Source organism: Chroicocephalus ridibundus, chromosome 2, assembly GCF_963924245.1.
Source record: "Chroicocephalus ridibundus chromosome 2, bChrRid1.1, whole genome shotgun sequence".
Lineage (NCBI taxonomy): Eukaryota > Metazoa > Chordata > Aves > Charadriiformes > Laridae > Chroicocephalus > Chroicocephalus ridibundus.
Genome location: NC_086285.1, coordinates 3371649 through 3387138, shown reverse-complemented (window position 1 = coordinate 3387138; position 15490 = coordinate 3371649). Strand labels below are relative to the sequence as shown.

Sequence of the window (15490 nt, the reverse complement as noted above, 5' to 3'; positions counted from 1 at the left end):
AAGGACTCGGAGAGGAAACACAACCTGGGGAGCGAGGGGAAGCGTAATCTGGTGAACAGAGACATCAGGAGATCACCCAAAAGGGTTGCTCAACTCTGAGAAAGCAGACGCCAGCGCAGCCTGCAGTGAGAGCAGCATTCCTGTCTCCTCCTCGCACAGCTGCAGTCCTTTCCAACACCCATCCAAAGCCTCAGGTTTCCCCACCGGTGCAGTTGCTCTCTAACCTGCTTAATAGACCTTTCCTCTTACTTTTCCAGCCTGTGTAAGGGGGAAATCTGCTGCAACTCTGGCCAGGAAAACAGCCGGCAGCAACCTGAGCACGACCATCAGTGATGAGAAGCTGTAGCTGACTGGGGAAGGAGGACGATCAGCTGGGAGTAGCTCTGTCCCAGATCCAGAGGGGACTGCAGAATGGAAAAATGCAAAACAAAATGTTTAGGAAAGCAGACTTCGTATTTCTCCCCCCAAAACAACACTGCAAATTCGCAAAGCTTGTTATTAAATAGGATCAGCAGGAAGAACAGTGTTGTGGCAAGTGATGGGGCTACTCAAGAAGCTCAACAGATGCCCTTGAGGCAATGAAGGGGACTCCAGCAGAAGCCAACTATCACCAGCCAACAGGACCCAAGAACTGCTGCCTATCTCTTCACCTGCAGGAGCCCAAGGAAGAGAGGAGACATTATTTGGGAAATACAGGAAACATCCTGAAATTTTCATGCAAATTGGGATGTGGCAAAATGCTGGTTGGATCCCCATTAATCAAAGCAGCTGGTACTGTACAAAGAGGATACAAAACAACGTGATACCAGTGCAAGTTTCATGAAACTTTTTATTCAACAAGTATTTCATTATGATTCTGCCAAGATGATCAAATGAACAGCAAGGCATAAAAAACATGAAACAGTTAAGAGATTTTTATTCTAATAGCTTTAATTACAGTGCTTGTTTGTCGAAATGAAAACTGAAAACAAGTATACAAAACAGTTGATTACTAATCGTGTATTGAAAGCAATAAAGGTTTCCACAACACTAAATAAACCAGTTCTGATAGTTCCTCGAGTTAAAGTTTAACAGCTCCAGCTTCTTCAGTGTTTATCAAAATACAAAAGAAAAGTAAAGAGGTCTTTTTTTTTTTTCTGATGGCAAATCTGAACCTTGCAGTATGAGGGATGCCAAGGGTTTTCACACATATACAGATATGGGATTGTTCCAAGATGGGATTGAATACTTCTAGAGTGGAATGACTCTCCAAACTCTCATGCTTTTTTTTTTTAATTTTCCTAGACACTATACATAGATGTTTGGTGTTTTTCATGGCAATTCTTACGTTAAGTACAGTACTTTCTGCCTATAGAGCTTAGGACTAGTACAGGCTGTGCTTTCTGTGGAAAGGTTTGCCTTCTGGAGTGGTTTACACACAAGAAAAGTATAAAACACTTTTGACAAATACGACAGGCTAAAAATGTTGACTTCTGGAAATTATTCAAGTTCAATGGAAGCGATAAATCTCACCTGAACCAAAAGTCAGATGTTTAGCATGAGGCTGAAAGCTCATCTAAACCAGGTCCGACAAATCTTTTAACGAGTATGAACAAATATGAGCACATACCATGAGCTACAGAAAGAGCCACAGATCTATTAACTATGATCTGTTCTTTAAGCGGGTGAAGTTAATTGGGTGTCGATCATCGCTTCACCGTTTCAAAAGAATCAAAAGTCACCACATCAGAGCTAGAACAGCGGAAGCTATGTCAAATGTTTGGATCTTGAAGTGTTTTTACTTTTCCTTGACTATTTAAAAAAATACAGAATTCAGGTTAAAAACCAACCACCAAAGTGGATCTCACAGATCTCACAACCCAGCCGAGATAGTATTCAGCTCTACTGCACAAGGACCACTGGCAACCCTTATGTTAACCCACTTAAATCCCTTCCAAGTACTAAACAGTGAGTTGATTCTTTACAATAAAAAAGCTGAGTAATATTGCATAGGAGTACCAGAAACTGCCTCATTGGAAACAAAAACTATTTACATTAAATAAGAAACCTAACTGTTTTCAGGCTTGTATTTGCCACATTTACAGCATGATGCAATATATACTGTGACAAAAGAAATGAAAACAGCTTCCGGCACTCAATACCACAAAGTAGCACAGTTTGCCACATTAGAGTAAAGCGAAGGGCGAATAGGAGGAAATAAGAGGGAGGGGTGGAAAAAGAGGGAAGAGGAAGGTTTATGGTTTCATTTCTGGTTTCGGAGCTGATTGGACAACCAGTCCAGTCCTTCATAGAGACCGTCTCCACTAGTGGCACAGGTTGCCTGGATATACCAGTTCCTGTGACGAAGAGAATGCAGTCCAAGTTTGTCTGTGATTTCTGCTGCATTCATCGCGTTCGGCAGGTCCTGAGGGAAGGAAGAAGAGTCATTTTCTCCCCTACTCGCTGAGAAAAAATGCCCGCCTCCCTACGCCGTCTTTGATCATCAACTTTAAAGCCATTAAAAGAAAGTTAAGAGCTCTAACAGCTTCTCTTTCAGAAAAACTTAGTGGACTACTTCTATTTTCACATTATTTCCCCTATACTGACAAAAAGTCTCAAAGGTTCAGCAGTATTGTGGAATATTTCTCTTCAGAAGTACTTCTCTTCAGGAAACAGAAACGAGACAGCTGATGTTTGGATCAAGTCAGCAAGCCCCTCAGTGTTGACCCAAGACCACTTACAATTCAAAGTCCATTTCATTCACTTTCCACTTGGGAAATGTTTTCTGCAACTGCAGTTAAGATTTAAAATCAACTTTTATCATGAAGTAGCACTCGCCTTAGTACTGCTTCTGTTTATAGGCCACCTTTCCTGGTCCTAGGCAAGACTTAGGGCTTCTTTGCCCTTTACAGCTGAGCCTGTGGAGTGATGAGGCAGGATGCTATTTCTTCTATAAATTTACTAGTCATATTTAAGACCCTTGACATTTGGGTTTAAGCTACCAAGGCCTTTACAAGCAATAGAAGGCTGAAGTCTCAGCTAGCTTTGTGTCCTGGAACAATACAGCCCACAGGTCAACACAAGTATGTTAAAAGTCAGGCCAGTGCTTCCACCAACACCAGCAGCACCCTCAAACACCCTAACTGAAGAATTCAGGGAGGTTCTGGCATTCCGGCCTTTCTGTCTGTTTGGAGGAAGCTTGGGCAGGGGCTGTACTTAAGCCGCGCCAACCGCAAAAATTAAACTGGTAAATTTCTTCCTTAAAATTGAAAATGCAAGCATTTCTAGTACCGAGACTGTTCAGCAGCATGCTCCTTTCAGATGAGAACAGGGTAATTCAATCTATGAGGTTGCTGTCTTCAACAAAAGTGAATGGACATTTACTGAGAGCTTATCGATTATTACATTGAAAACATGAACATCAAGTTCAAGATCTAGCACTCACAAGTAAGTCGTACGTTTTCAAGAATTCTTACAGAAAGACACTTTTCTTGGGCATACCTGTTTGTTAGCAAACACTAATAAAACAGCATCTCTAAGCTCATCTTCTGCCAACATTCTCATAAGCTCTTCTCTGGCCTCGTTCACTCGTTCTCTGTCATTACTGTCAACCACAAAAATCAGACCTAGAAATAAGCAAACAATCAGAATAAGCGTACACCAGAAGTTATTTCCAAATGATACCTAGTTCTGGACATCAGAACTAAGCTTTGAAGAAAAAAAAAATGCAAAACAATTCAGTATATATCAGAAAAATACAGTTTTCTTATTATTGTAATCTCATGTCTGAGAGAAAGCCTGTTTTTGCTGAAAGCTGATGTTAGTTTGTGTTTGTGTTTTTGGAACCTGTGCGCTTCGTCTACATAGCCACTCAATATTTTCCAGTGAGTAGCAACTCTTGAAATCCTGTGACAGGACTCAAAGCCATGCACACTATAAAGGCGCAGCAGTGGAAGAAGTGACAAACTCTCAATCCATGGGGCTGTTAGAGCTTGTAGTAAAGACTCCGCTTTGAAGTGAGGCAGAGAACTGTGATGCTTACAGAAGAAAAGCAAAATTCTGGACTCGCCCTGAGTCAGATGGACAAGGAAGACTGGTTTCTAGATTTCCTCCCATCCCTCTTTGAAACTGCACTAGTTTAACAGCAGAGCCACACACAAACACACCCTTTTATAATAATAAATATTCCCCCCTGCCCCGCAAGATTATCGTAGTAAGGGTATTAAAAAAAAAACCCAAACTTTTTAGATTCTGGAATCCTGCAATTTAAGCGTTTAGACTCACCTTGTGTGTTCTGGAAATAATGGCGCCAGAGTGGTCTGATCTTATCCTGGCCGCCTACATCCCAGACTGTGAAGCTAATGTTCTTGTATTCTACTGTTTCCACATTGAAACCTAAAATAGAAATTGTTGACAAAAATCTCAGTTAAACATACTTGTCCCCAGACCTACTTTATTTACCAAGTCACACTCAGACTGTCATTACTAGAAACATTACCTTAAAATTTACATCTACTTTAAATAAGGAGAATCTTACATTGAAGTCCTTAGACAAACATGGGTTCTCTCAAACTCTTGCTCCCACCCCCGCCCCAAACTAAGGCACAGCTGTAATTGCCACCTGAGCAGCTAGAAAATGCAGAACAAACTATGTTACATCAAAAAAAAAACCAACAGGCTTTAAGGACTGCAAATAAAGGATGTCTCTGATCACACAGTTCTCAAAAAAAAATGGAGTCACCCTCGGTTTCTCAGTCTAATCTCACTGATGCCACAGCAGGCTTAGCAGGGCAGGCTGCCATTCTGTGGCCTGTGAAGGGTTTTTCCACAAATGACTGAAGAGATGGAATGGAGTGAAAAAACAGAGTAATATAATCTCCTCCCATGCCGGAAAGATCAGCTGTGCCATCTTTATACCGTGGTTTTAGCAAGTGTTTGTTCTAACAGTCAAGTCAGGGCACAGCACTAAGTCACTTAAATTAACAGAGTGGCAGCTGAGATAAGATCCTACTGCAAACAATAAGACTCAAATCTCAAAGCAAGCAGTTATACAAATGTAAAAATCTTACCTATAGTAGGAATAGTAGTTACTATTTCACCAAGTTTAAGTTTGTACAAAATAGTAGTCTTTCCCGCAGCATCCAGACCAACCATTAGAATACGCATTTCTTTTTTGCCAAAAAGGCCTTTGAAGAGGTTAGCAAAAATATTTCCCATGCTTGAGATATGTTCTCACTGTCCAGTGAAGTCTAGAGGAAAAAGATCACAGTATCACTCATGAGTTACCAATGGCTGGGTTCTGACCAGGGCATAATCAACAACCAAAAAAAAAGTATCAAATAATATGAATTCTTTAGACACCCTGAAACCACCACCATACATTATTTTTCCCCATACTGAAGCCATACAAAGATGAACAGATACACCAAAACTTACTCCATATAAAAAGACATGGCTCCGAGTGCTTTAGATCTTTCAAACGTTCTTTCAGAGATTTTAGTATTAAACACCATTCTCAAACTTTTGTTTGCAAAATTGATGGTTTGCTTTCAACGCAGCTAACCACTTCACGTACTTTGTCCTCCATTGTTATGGGATAACTTATCTGCGGCCTAAAGTGTCACCATAAAATACACTTTTTCTAATTGACCTGCAGTTAAAAAAACATTTTAAACGTGTGCTCATCTCTTGCTGCTTAGTGTACCTTCCTTCTTGTGCGAAGGAAATTCAGAATACAGCTTGGATTCTCCCTTACTCAAAACAGTTTCCTTCCTCTCAAACCCCGAGGAAATGGCCTGCGAGCACACTGTAAATACAAAGCAGTATTACTTTCATTAACATCAGGGGGGAAGCCTTCCCTAGGAAGCAAATTCACATTTACTGAAACTTAACTATTGAAAATTAATAGCCACATTAAAACAGACAGGTTTAGAAACAAATGCTTCCTCCTCCCCTGCGAACACTTCTCCTTGGACGCTCAGAATTGATTAAAAACATCGTCAGAAGCTTCCTGTTTAGGAACTGGAGAAACTGCTTCTCTGCTCCAGCCCTCAGAGACGCTTCCCTGTGCCCTTGGGATGGGATCCACCCCACCACAACTTGTCCACTTCTTCCACAAATTTCCCCCCCTTCCCGTACTTACTACTACACAGCTCACAGCAAGTTTGAAATCACCAAAAGAACCATTATTCTGCTCACGTAAGGCAAGAAAAAAGCAGCCTGAAAGCTTTACAGTGGGGTGCAGATGAGGATGTTACGTGGCGAGAGTGCCGGTCCACACCTCTACTGCTGCTTTGTCTAGGAGCTCTCAGATGTCAGTTTGAAAAGAAAGAGACTGAGCCCAGCTGAAAATACAAGCTTAAGACAGTAGAAGCACTCACAGCCAAGAGGTGTAACATTCAAAGGACCGGCTTCCTGTAAACCAAGTCACACAATTTAAAGTGCAATATGAAGTATGAATCATCTCTTGAAGATACTCTGCATTTCATGATGAAGCTGTGTGCTTGAAGCAAAATTCTCACTGGAAATAGACTTTACAGAATATTTAAGACCATTAAAACAAGCTTTGAACTGAAAAGCACACCACAGAACAAGAATCTTGTTCTGCTCTGTTTGCTAGGGATGTATGAAGCCTGGCTTCCTCGCTCAGCCCTGGGACAGATCTAAGCAGTTCTGCCCTCCTCAGGAAGCTTTGCTGGATACAATTTTTAACCCAAAAGTTAAGCACTGTAACATTAACTAGGTCACATGTCTTGGCACAAGCAGCTCCACCGTGAAGTTCAGAGTCCACTCCAGAGTTCCCGAAATGACATCAATCACCACTTCAACTCACTCAAGTAACATGAGTCAAAAATTCATTTATTTTATATGGCTGAAGCTCAACGCGATTGAAACTTTAAAGCTGTAAACCAGACAGGGCAGCTCGGGGATTAAAACCAAACAGAAGGTTTAAAAGGTCTAATAATCCACCATTTCCTTCATATTTCTGAAGCACGACCAAGAATATTCAACTCCCACTGGAATACATGAAAGCTGTATAAACAGGAAAGTTAATTAGGAAGCAGAGAAAACAGTTTTGCTAGAGTCCCTGTTTATCCAAATCACTCACACAGCAGGAAACCTCACTCCCCAGCCCACAACAGCAGCCCTTACTGGGCTGGAGGGGAGGGAGGCTGTAAAGCTTTCCTTTGTCCAGCTGCTCACGCTTCCTCTATCTTCCACTTCAACTGAAATGCAACAGTCAGAATTGAACTGTAACCTTTTACCAGAGCTCTTGTAACCCTCCAAAACGAGTGTAAGAACCTCTGTAGCAAGAGAACCTTACAAGCCCTCCAAAAGAATGTGTTTCTTTATGTTTAAAAGTGTAATAGGTTCTTAAATGCTTGGGTCAACAGCAGTAATCAGGTAACACAGCAAAATCTTAGCATTTACATCCACAACATCTTTCCACACCCTGGAGAAGTCACAGTCTGCTGAACAAGTTGCTTACACCTGGCACTAACAGTAGCAAATCCCGTTAGATTCTTGTTCTCCTGGCAGCTATTTCCAGGTCAATCTGCCCTCCACCACCGAAGCTGCTTTTGTACCATCCATTCTCCCTAGTTTTACTTTTTGTGAAGAATAAGAAGTTAAGACACATTTAAATGCTTTGCTTCCATTTTCTTCTTGTTCTCTTCCACATTCCTACCATCAAAACCGCTTCTGTAACTGATTTGATTCTGCAGTGTCACCTACCCTGAAGTAAGTCTGATTTATTTTTACAGGCAGTTAACAGTAGTTTACAATCCACACCTGGAATAGAAGTGCGTTTAGATGTTGACTAGAAAGTAGCAGTATCATTGCTGTCTAAAAGAAAAACACCAGGAGAAACTCATCTGCAGAACTCCCACAAACCATTGTGGGTCCTACCAGTGACCTGTTGGATGCTGCTGGAGGAAGAGAGAGGGCCTTTGCCTTCCCCATCGGGGGCACCATCCTCCAACCAGCAGCTAGAATCACGTGTTCATCTATTGCCACAGAAAAGGAAATCTTACTCCCACGGTTTTGTACACTACACTCCTCTCCCTACACTGTCCCTAACAGTATTTCATGACTATTATCTAAGCAAAAGCACCTTGAGTTCCTTCCTCTGTATCAATGAAATCCTCAACCCAGTCATCATCATCACAACTGTGACCAGCCACCAGGTTTTGTGGTGGCTTTGTGACCATTCCTGCTGCCCAACAGCGTAGACGCTACCACAGCGGAAACTGCCGGGACAGTTTAGAGCTGCTTCCCAGGACTTCGCTGCCACCCATTAATGCAACTCAGCTGAGAGATCACGCGATTACTTCCAGTGTACTTCAGAGCGGAATCTGCTTACTTTAATTCTCATTTCAGTCCGCTAGTTGGACCACGAGAACTAACATAGACAGTCTGAAAATACAAGGAAATTTAAGACCCTTTTAGGTTAACCAAGGCATGTTCAACATTTGCAATCTATATCAAGACTTGCCAATATACTGCCTATATTCTCTACTGAAGCTTAACTTTCTCTTTTCCTCAACTCAAATGTTGTCAGTAATTGCTACACTGATCATTTTACAAGCACAAGTTCAATAAAACATAAAAGACTAGGCTTGCGAGCTGTTTGTAGTACTTCAGCATATCTTCAAAAGAGGTATCTGTCAGCTAAGTAGGAGGATTTGTGTATGAAAGGGAACAATTTGAATAAACGGCACAGACTATTTTTGCAGAGCGTAGGGTGCTTCAGCTTCCAGAAATGGAAGCTCGCCACCTCTCACCAAACCCTGATCACCCCCAACCTGAACTCTCTGTATGATTCTTGTTTCTCCCTGCTCATCGAAGCCCACACCTTAACATAGTCTCCTCCACCTCAAGATCCTCACAGCACTAAAAACCTGTTGGGCTGGTTCAGGTAAGATATAATGCACCACGGGTAAACATCGAGAAAGACATACACTGCATAAGACTGCAGTTTTGTTTCAGGAAACAAGGTATTTTCAGCAGCCTGTTTTCTAGTAAGTGATATATTTAGATAAGCAATTAGGAGAACAGGCAGCCTTTTTTTCAGAAAGGCTCAGTGTAATGAGTTAAAAATGAATGAGTGTCTGCAGTTGCTGGCAGCCTGCTGTCTGTTAAAGCAATACGGCCCATGAGTAAGAACTAGAATTTGCCTTTATTAATTGTAGGTGGTTAGAATAAAAGCTCTGAGGAGTATCTCAAGGCCAAAGATCATTCAACACTTAATCTTCTGCAGCATTTTATATTTAACTGTACGTTAATGCATTTTAATGCCATTTCATTCAGGCTGCTTATCTTGAGAAGTCAAATACGATTCGTGACCTCCAAACTTCTCAGATGAGCTGTGAGCTAACAAGCCATCCTACACCAGTATGACCAGAAGGGTATGCAGTATAGAAAACATAGCTACATCTTGAACTCTCCGCATAACCTTAGTTTTGCACCTTTGGAAAAGTTCTTTTCGACCATATAGAGATTAAACTTCACTGAGCCAGGAGTTGTGGCAAATGCCACAGTTTCATTCAGGTTTATACCATTCCTTTAAACACACCATAGCAGACAAAAACCAGAGGCCAAGACAGAGGATGCCATATGCAATATTTAGTCAAATTACGCCTACAGTATAGAAATACATTTATTTCACTTCTACATATCAGCACTTATCACATTAAGGCTCCCACAGTGAAAAAAATAATGCCCAAAACTTTTCAAGTGGCATAACCAAACTTTCTGGGCACAATCATTCTGGCAATCTGTTCTCTATAGCTGAAAAATACCAGCAGCAATGAAGATCAGTCAAGAAAAGCTTAATTCTGTCCCTTCTCTGCACAGCACACTGAGATACAGAGGTACAGAAGGGATTTGTTGTCTCTGGGAACGATTACATCTCCCTAGGACTTTCATATCTTGTTTTAAATGCCCGTTTCAAGGAGAGACAACATGGTGCCACTACCAATGACTAACTGCATTACGCAGTGATTATCAGGCAAAATATTAATGCTAAAGCACAAGCTGAAACCCCTAACAGTTGCAGATTTACCAAAAAGCTTTTTCCTAGTAGCTTTCTGCACCTTGTTCTATTTGCTTAGACACCTACAGCAAGTAAAACTGGTGCACTTACAATTTACTACCAGAAGTACATCTCCATTTAAAGGAAAGTCTATTTGACACTGGCCTAAACATTAACCCCACCTCTAATACAATTAGAAAAACCCATAATTCCTAACCTGGTATTAACACACTAGTTCTATCAGTCACGGGAGAACAAAAATTGATCAATTTGTTATTTAATAGAATATTGATTTGAAATCCAGTCAGTTATCACAAGTTGGCTAGTATCATGCTTCCACTTTACAGCATTCTAGAAGGTTTTAAATTAAAATGTCAAGAGAAAGAAAACATTCGTACAAAAGATCAAACCCATGTGTAAACAAGAGGTAAGAAAGCTTTTTTTTTCCTAAAAAAAAAAAAATCAAGTTCAACAGCTGTTACCTGCAAGAACAACTGGCAAATCATTTAAAGTGCAAATCTAAGATGGCAGCTTGTTCTTTACAGTATAAAGTGTGATTTAGAAGAGAATGTGAGAAGTGATCCAACGAGAATAGAACACTGCTAAAATTTAGGATTAATCTTGGGCCTCAGCATTTCACACCACCACTCAGCAGACACAGTCAGTTAAGTACAGCTGCATTCTTTTGAACTTGAAGTAATTTCTTTAAAGATTAAAGTGTTCTGTTACAGCAAGTTGTGAAAAACGCTCTTGATGAAAACACTTCTTTATATATAGCCAGGGTGGCCCAATACATGACTATTCAAGTACAGTTATATTCAACTATTTTTAGAAATTGTTTACTGGCCTTTCATATCTGATAACCTGAGTGAAAGATGACTATGTATCAACTCAAGCCCTTTAACTTCAGGGCCTTAACAGTGGAATTTAGCTTAAATAATTTTGATTTGAATTACCTGAGACTTCAGACCATACTAACATCACTAGGTATGGAATAGATGCAAAATGTAGGAGTAGGTAACAAGTAGGCTAGGCTCTTTTATCAGCAGGGGATTATCTTGGACTTAAAAAATCACCATTAATAAAGGCCACCTCAAGAACTTCTTCTCAGAGCTTTTCAGTACTACCAAGTCCCAACTCCTTCATAGGGGAGTGTTAACTGTGGAGATCAAAACTAACCACTGCAACAGTTTTCCCCACTTCACAATGGATGCAATTCTGCCAGGCACGAGATGCAAAAGGTGTCCTAAATTATCATATTATCAGAGATGTTAAAGAACTGGCATTGAAGCGTTATGTGAAATACAAGTTAAAAGGTATGTAATTGTACTCCCATCTAAAGAGGGATAGATGGATTTGGCCACCAAAGGCTGGCAGTGACCAAATAAAAAGGGCCCAGATGCACATGGCATGTTCAAGGCAGATGGAGGACAAGTCAGCCTCAAGACAGAAGTTAGGTGAAAGAAGATCCAACTCGGAGCTGCTCCTTATGTAGCACCTTCATTTAACCTAAGTAGGTTGAACATCTTGCTGTCTATACACATTACCCAGACAGCACATCTTCCACATGCTGTAACGTTCTCTTGAGAGCGCTGGGCTCAGAGTGGCAGGAAAACAGAAAGTATTTCCACTTACAAGATCAAAACAAGGGCAAAAGAGGGAAAATTTCCTTTGGGGTCATGCCTACTTCTTCTCAGACACAAGAACTCACTCCTAAAATATCAGTCAGAATAAGAGAGTCAGTATCAAGCAAAGAGAGTGGGTTGTTTGACTTAATACTCAAAACCCAAATACAGTTATTGTCTTAGTCTCACCTTCAAGCAGGAGCAGCAAGCTACTTCTGTTTCACAGCAAAATCTCTAACTATTTTAAACAGTTATAGACACCACGCATAACTCAACAGCATGCAAAACAACAGATAGGAAAAAACACATCTGGTCTGAGAAATATTTTATTTAAAGGATAGGTTGACAGGCGGGAAGTACAGAAAGAGTTGCTGTTCATGCTTTTAGACAAAGCACATACATGACTTCCCTGAGGCCCACCTGTAGCTGCTCAGGAAATAAAACGGTGCCAACAATGTAGCTGTGACACCCCAAGTGAATATGCGACTTCATATTCACCTGTTAAACAGTGGGTACGCTGCCATTGAGAACTGGTTATTACAAAGCATTTCTTTTCAGATAAGCAGTGCACAGTTTTTTGAGCCTGAACTATCCACAAGTTCAAAATCTTAACTTTTAAGCCAAATATCCTGTTATTCATTCCCAGTAACCAGGCAGTAAGTCAACATTTACACTCATATTACAAATGGCAAGAACTCACATGAGAGCTTCAGTAATGAAATTGGCTTTTGGTTTGGGGAAAATGTCAAAGCAGAGCCTACGCAGCTAACTGTTAGGTACAAGATCAGTGTATGAATAAGAGCTATATTAGACATGAGATTTTTTTATTAGAATTGAAGTATCAGCAGAAGTAGCACCACAGCCCTTCAATGTTTGCATGTGTTAGAAACAAGAAATAAAATTGGATACTCACGAGCAGAAAGAAAAAAATGCTGAATAATACAGAAAAACAGCTGCTGTAGTAGGAAGCTGATTATAAACTACTTTACTCATCAGTTAAAGAAAGGGAATAATGGCCGAGGACTGTGCTAGCTCTAATACAAACTCTGTAGCATTTCAGTAGCAAAACTTTCAAGAGATTTCTAAAAAAGGTATCAAAACTATTCCTTTCCAGAAAAAGTTAATTTATGTTCACCATATTAACAGATCTCAGGAGCTTCTATTTCTAAAGCGATCCTTTATTTTTAAAGAAAAGTGGTTCTTTAAACTTCACCACTGCAAATTCAGATGGAGTCTTGCGTTGTGAGCTTTTTGTCCTTTCACCAATTTATGTAATCAATAGCTTATCTGATAATTGTACCTCGGCAAGATGTATGAATTCTACTGCTTAAAGCAGGCTTTCAAACAGGTGTAACTGGAGCACAACACAATTTGGTGAATTATAAAGACTGGAATCCAGCCCCCTACTCCCACACACACTTTGTTTGCCTTGAAAAGCTGTGACTAGTCCTGCCCCCAACTTGGTCAGCATGACTAACACAGACGGGGAACTAAGCGCACTGAGCAAAAACACACCACTCCTGCCCAGTCCCTTTTCAGATTCCAACTGCATTTCACAACTAGGCAATCTGAAAAATTCAGCAAATGCCTCAGACCATGGGGGACTGATTTATGTTCTGGTGTCTGCCTTTTAACACCATCCAGCAACTATTATGTATACCACAGACTATAGCAGCAAAGGCTATTCCGAGTGGAGGTGACATCTGCTTAAGCCATTTTTACTCCTGATGCTCCACCACAGTAGAAGCGTCAATAAACTTGGCAAAGCAATTGAGTTTAAGAGGTTCAAGTGAGGCGAGTTTCCTCACCCTTTCACCCAATGTAATTATTACAACAGAGAAAGCAGTCCAACAGGGTTCTCAAGCACTGCAGATGTGTTTTTAACAGAGGAAGTCAGAGGCATCATACCAGCCTCATAAACTTTCCTTTCAGAGAATTCTCTTCTACATCTGTAAGACTGTGAGTACTTATACTGACCATTTGATTGTAAAACCCATGAATAAAAGCTAAGAAGAAACCCAATAGTTCAGCTACAGTTCCTTTCTCCTACATAAGTGCTCCAAATCAGTAGCAAAAATAGTAATAACGATATTGCCAAATGACCTTGGACAATTTACTTTGACTCGATTTCTTTGCCTGAAAAATAAGGTTAATAGAATATCCTGCAAACGGATGTTGTAAGTCTTGCTGCTTGCAAAACAAAGTTCAAAGTATTATATAAATAGTTCGCATTTTAGTTATTGACAAAGTTACATTTCAAAGCAAGACCTCTGGATACGACTCTAATCAACCTGTGGAATTTGGTTTAGCAAGAGCCAAGCAGCAAAGCAACAAGGTCAATGTCAAACACAACATTTAGGCAGTTTTACGACCCAGCAGAGTTTTAGTTGCACTCTCCTCCATGAAAACGTTCACATAGCTGACCTATCACTTTATCAGACAGAGGTTATCAGCCCAAAGTATCATGTTAACTACTGACAGAGACAGGATATAGTACTTTCAGACAGAATATAATATCCTCCCACCGGGAGCTGCTACTCCAAGGAAAAGTAATCTCCTAGACCACTAAACCCAAGCCACTGATGGTAAAAAGAGTCTGCTCCAGGCTAAAGCTCAACTTCTTATCATCACCCCCTCGGCCCAGCCGAAAGCCCAACTCAGCAGCCAAGAGCTTACAGGAAAATAACCTCTCTCCTACGAGTTTCATCCGAGCCTCATTTCCCCTACCGAGCTACCAGATCTCCGAGGTCTGCTACGATAAGGGTTTTCGGGGGGCGGGAGAGGAAAAGGAGGAAATACTTCTCTCTTCGGACGCGCTCCCGGGCGGGGCAGAGGCCGGAATGAGCGAGTTTGGGGAAGGGAGGAGAAGGCCATCCCGCCGCATCCCCTCTTAATTCCTCCGGCAGGGGGAGCGGCGCCGGGGCCTTGTGCAGCTGCTGGGGAGTTATAGCGGTTCCCCCCCCACCTCCTCCCCTCGCCCCTGCCCACGCCTCCCCAGCAGAGAAGAGAAAGGGCTGGCACCCACCCCGGCCCGGCCACCCAGCCCCAAAGGCCTGAGTAGGTGTGTGTGTCGGGGGGGAGGTGGATGGGGCAGCGCTCCAGCCAGGCCCGCCGTTCCCCAAGGCCCGGCGCTGCGGCCTGGCTGCGGCTTCCTCCCGCCCGCTGAGGAAGGCGACAGCGGTGGTGGGGAGGGAAAGAAAGAAGGACGGAAAAAAGCCCCCGCCACGACCCGCCGCCCCCTCCTCCCCTCAGCGACAAGGCCGCGGCGCCTCACAGCCGCCCCGCGGGCCGCCGCCCGCAGGGTGTGGGCGGCGGAGAGGGGGGGGATGGAAAGCGGGGCGGCGGACTGAAGCGAAGGGAAGGGAAGAGGAAGGTGTCGGCGAACCCACCGGCGATCAGCTTGGCTGCCCCCCGGGCAGTGGATACGGCTGTCCTCGGGCTGTCCCGCTCGGAGCCGGCCTCCCCCTCCTTGCGCCTCTCGCCCGCTCTCCGCCCAGGCAACACAAGATGGCGGCGCTCGGCGGCCACGTCAGTGCCAGCCCCGCGCGCGGCACGACGGGTAACCGAGGAGGGCAGCGGCGGGAGGGGGCGTGGCCTCGAGGGGGAGTGGGCGGGACCACGGGGGGGAACTGCAGCGCTGGAACTGCGGGGGGGCGTGGCCAGAGGCATGGCCACGCCCCCACACGGACACCACGCCCCCTGTGTTGCCCCGCCTCGCGGCTCGTGACCTGGGCCGCGGTGTGCGCGCGCGGGCGGGCTCCTCCCGTACAGATCCATCTATACACATTTATATATATATATTTATATAAATATACATTTAAAAGCGGCCCGCGCATCCCGCCGCGGGGTTGGT

At 42.7% G+C, this 15490-nt stretch overlaps 1 protein-coding gene across 1 annotated transcript; it reads right to left on the bottom strand.

The window, feature by feature from the left end:
* Positions 1–803: 803 nt before the first annotated feature.
* Positions 804–15185, bottom strand: ARF1 (ADP ribosylation factor 1). The gene is made up of 5 exons (XM_063324242.1): positions 15027–15185; positions 5049–5228; positions 4264–4374; positions 3481–3605; positions 804–2404 (listed from the first exon to the last, which is right to left on the bottom strand). Exons 2-5 carry the CDS (start codon positions 5194–5196, stop codon positions 2243–2245), a joined length of 546 nt encoding a protein of 181 aa, XP_063180312.1. The 5' UTR covers positions 5197–5228; positions 15027–15185; the 3' UTR covers positions 804–2242.
* Between the last annotated feature and the right edge of the window lie 305 nt (positions 15186–15490).